Source organism: Musca vetustissima, unplaced genomic scaffold (assembly GCF_032173495.1).
Source record: "Musca vetustissima isolate MV318-11 ecotype Yass unplaced genomic scaffold, APGP_CSIRO_Mvet_v1 utg12994, whole genome shotgun sequence".
NCBI lineage: Eukaryota > Metazoa > Arthropoda > Insecta > Diptera > Muscidae > Musca > Musca vetustissima.
Genome location: NW_026880276.1, coordinates 35902 through 38573, shown reverse-complemented (window position 1 = coordinate 38573; position 2672 = coordinate 35902). Strand labels below are relative to the sequence as shown.

General features: G+C 35.9%; 1 protein-coding gene across 1 annotated transcript; it reads right to left on the bottom strand.

The window, feature by feature from the left end:
* Window positions 1–387: 387 nt before the first annotated feature.
* Window positions 388–1962, bottom strand: LOC133325791 (probable serine/threonine-protein kinase DDB_G0282963). Its single transcript, XM_061534515.1, has 2 exons — window positions 1849–1962; window positions 388–1764 (listed from the first exon to the last, which is right to left on the bottom strand). The coding sequence occupies exons 1-2, from the start codon at window positions 1960–1962 to the stop codon at window positions 388–390; spliced, it is 1491 nt and encodes a 496-aa protein (XP_061390499.1).
* Window positions 1963–2672: the final 710 nt, after the last annotated feature.

Here is a 2672-nt window from a genome sequence, read left to right as displayed (position 1 = left end):
TATAGGGGATATACTAAAATAGTTATATATACCAACATTTTTTCCAATATCATTTTGTAACCCACAACGTGTATGGTTTTTAGTGGCTATGTCTAAACCTGGACCGATATAGTTTTTAGAAAATATGGATGCATCACAAACCGAACTCTAGAATTACATAACATAGTTTAGGATTATAAAATATGAATATTCAAAGTACAAAAGTCTAAGGCAAATAATTGACTATGTCAAAGCAAAAAAGGTATTTCTATGAAAAAATAGGTTTTCGTGACTTTGAATACACCAAATTTCTATAAATGCCATATGGAGGTGGTATTCTGAATAGGTTAAAAAATGTAAAAATAACTTATAATCTATTATATAAGCAAAATAAATAAAACTTATTTATTAATCTCCCAATCCTGGCGGAGCATACTGATTAATCATATCCTCTATGCAAGCTTTAACATAGGATTTATGCGGCTCCGCAATACTCTCCAGTCTGGGTAACATTTTCATTAGGAAAAGAAAATCGGTGGAAAGATTTATATTTTTGTGTAGTTGCGAAGGATTTGGGCAAGTGACTGTTGTTGTTGTTGTTGCAGCTGTTGCACTAAATTTATTGCCATTTTCTTTGGCAACACCATTAGTGACGACAGTTGCTATTCCATTGTTTATCAATGAATTGGCATTTACAATGACCGGAGTGGCACTTGAATTATCGCTGCGTGTATAGCAAATTTTTGAATTTCCACAAGGCACGCTAGTGGACACTAAGCTATGATGTGGTTCTTTTAGAACTATTAATTGTTCGCTGTTATTACTGGTATTTAGGGTGGATGGTATGGGATGGGAATTGTTGATGTTGTTACTGGTGTTGACTGGTATAATTTGTGTGGTTATAATTTTGGTACGATTCTTTTTTGGCGGCAGTGTTAAAGGCAGTCTTTCATTATTATCCACTTGAGTTTTCAAGCGGATATTGTTGTTGTTGGTATTTAAATTATCATTGATTACGGTGGGCTTTTCATTTTTTGCATCCTGATTTACAGTGCTGGTTAATACTCCATTACTACTTGCCACAGTGATAGCCGGGCCATTGCCATTTGCTGGTGCAGTGCAGCCTTTAGCTTGTATACAACTTAGGATTTCCGGTAAAATTTTCTCAATTTTTTGTGGCAGCTGACCATTGCTGGCATCGGCGAAAAGAGTTAACTTCTTTGTTCCGCCACCATTTTCCGATTTCATAAATTTATCATTCAGGCCGTTGCCATTCACATCATCGGTCTGTTTTTCCTCCATTATTAAGTACATTTTACGCTTTTGTCCCAAACCTTTGCCAGCTCCGGTACCACAATTTCCGGCTGTACCATTTCCACTGACACAGTTAACACCTCCAAACGCACTTGCGCCATCTCCACCCCCGCCACTGTCATCACACTTTTCCGTAATCATATAGACTTTACGATTTTTTAAGGCCAATGCATTGGTTTTGGCCAACAAGCCGGCATTTAAGGTTTTTATGGCATTCTCAGTCAGTTCATCCATAGTTGGTCCATTGGAATTGGTGGTGGGCGGTGTTGTAGTGGAACTACTCGACGATGGTGGTTGTGGCGGCGGCGATTCAATACTACTGCAGTGGCCATCACTGGTATGGGAAATGGTCGATGTGGCAGATGATATGGAGTTTGTACGTTTCGGTGGCTGTACAATTATTGACGTTTGTTGTATGGGTATTGCATCCTTTGATTTTAGCATAGCATTATTTAGGGCACAAATTCGTTTCTAGAGATAGAGGAAGATATAAAATTGATGAATTGACTTTGTAAAAGGGAGTAGGATAAGTATAAACATATTTTTTGTCATTACCTTTAGAAGTGATTCTGTGGCAATTCGATTACTGGAGGAATTGACTGCAGCGGATGCAGTTTGAGCCTCCTTTTGCATTCGGGTAGGTGTTGTCTTTATACGTGTCTTAGCCATCTGTGATGATTTGTGTGTTTGGAATCCTCTGTAATTTAATATTGAAGATCACTCATAAGAATGGTGTTTGAAGAAATTTATCTGAAAAAAAGAAAATAAATTATATAATCGGGAATTATATATATTATTTTTGATAAATAAATGCAAAATCTAGAGTACTGATAGAATCCGCGAAGTCCTATCTTTGAATTAATAATATCATATTAATTCTGTATTAAATGGTAGTATTCTGAGAAGTGTTATCCCCCACCATGAGGTGAGCATTTAAAACATATATATATATATATATATATCGGTCCCTGTTCTGGCATAGTAACCATATAACGGTAGCCACAAGTATTTAGGTATTTTGAGAATTTTAATCAAAATTTTCTCACCTTTTTTTATGTATGAGCTTTCTCCTAATTTTAGATATTTTGAATATCAACGAGTGCAAAAAATACTAAAAAAAGTCCTTTCCTTGGTTTCATATATGCTTCAGATTTTTATTAGGTTAGTGCGTATGAAATGTCGGATTACCTTTAGATGCGGACGTTTGTCTCCCAGTTTTCGTTATACTTTTGTCTTTGGCATAACCTCATTTATAGTCGTATTGCCCATTGCCAGAGACTCATTTCAGCAAAATAGGTTTTCTCGAAGGTCTTCCCTTTTGTTATTTCTTTTGAGTTTATTGCCGATATGAATTCTGCCAAAATTCGTGTTATTTTCTT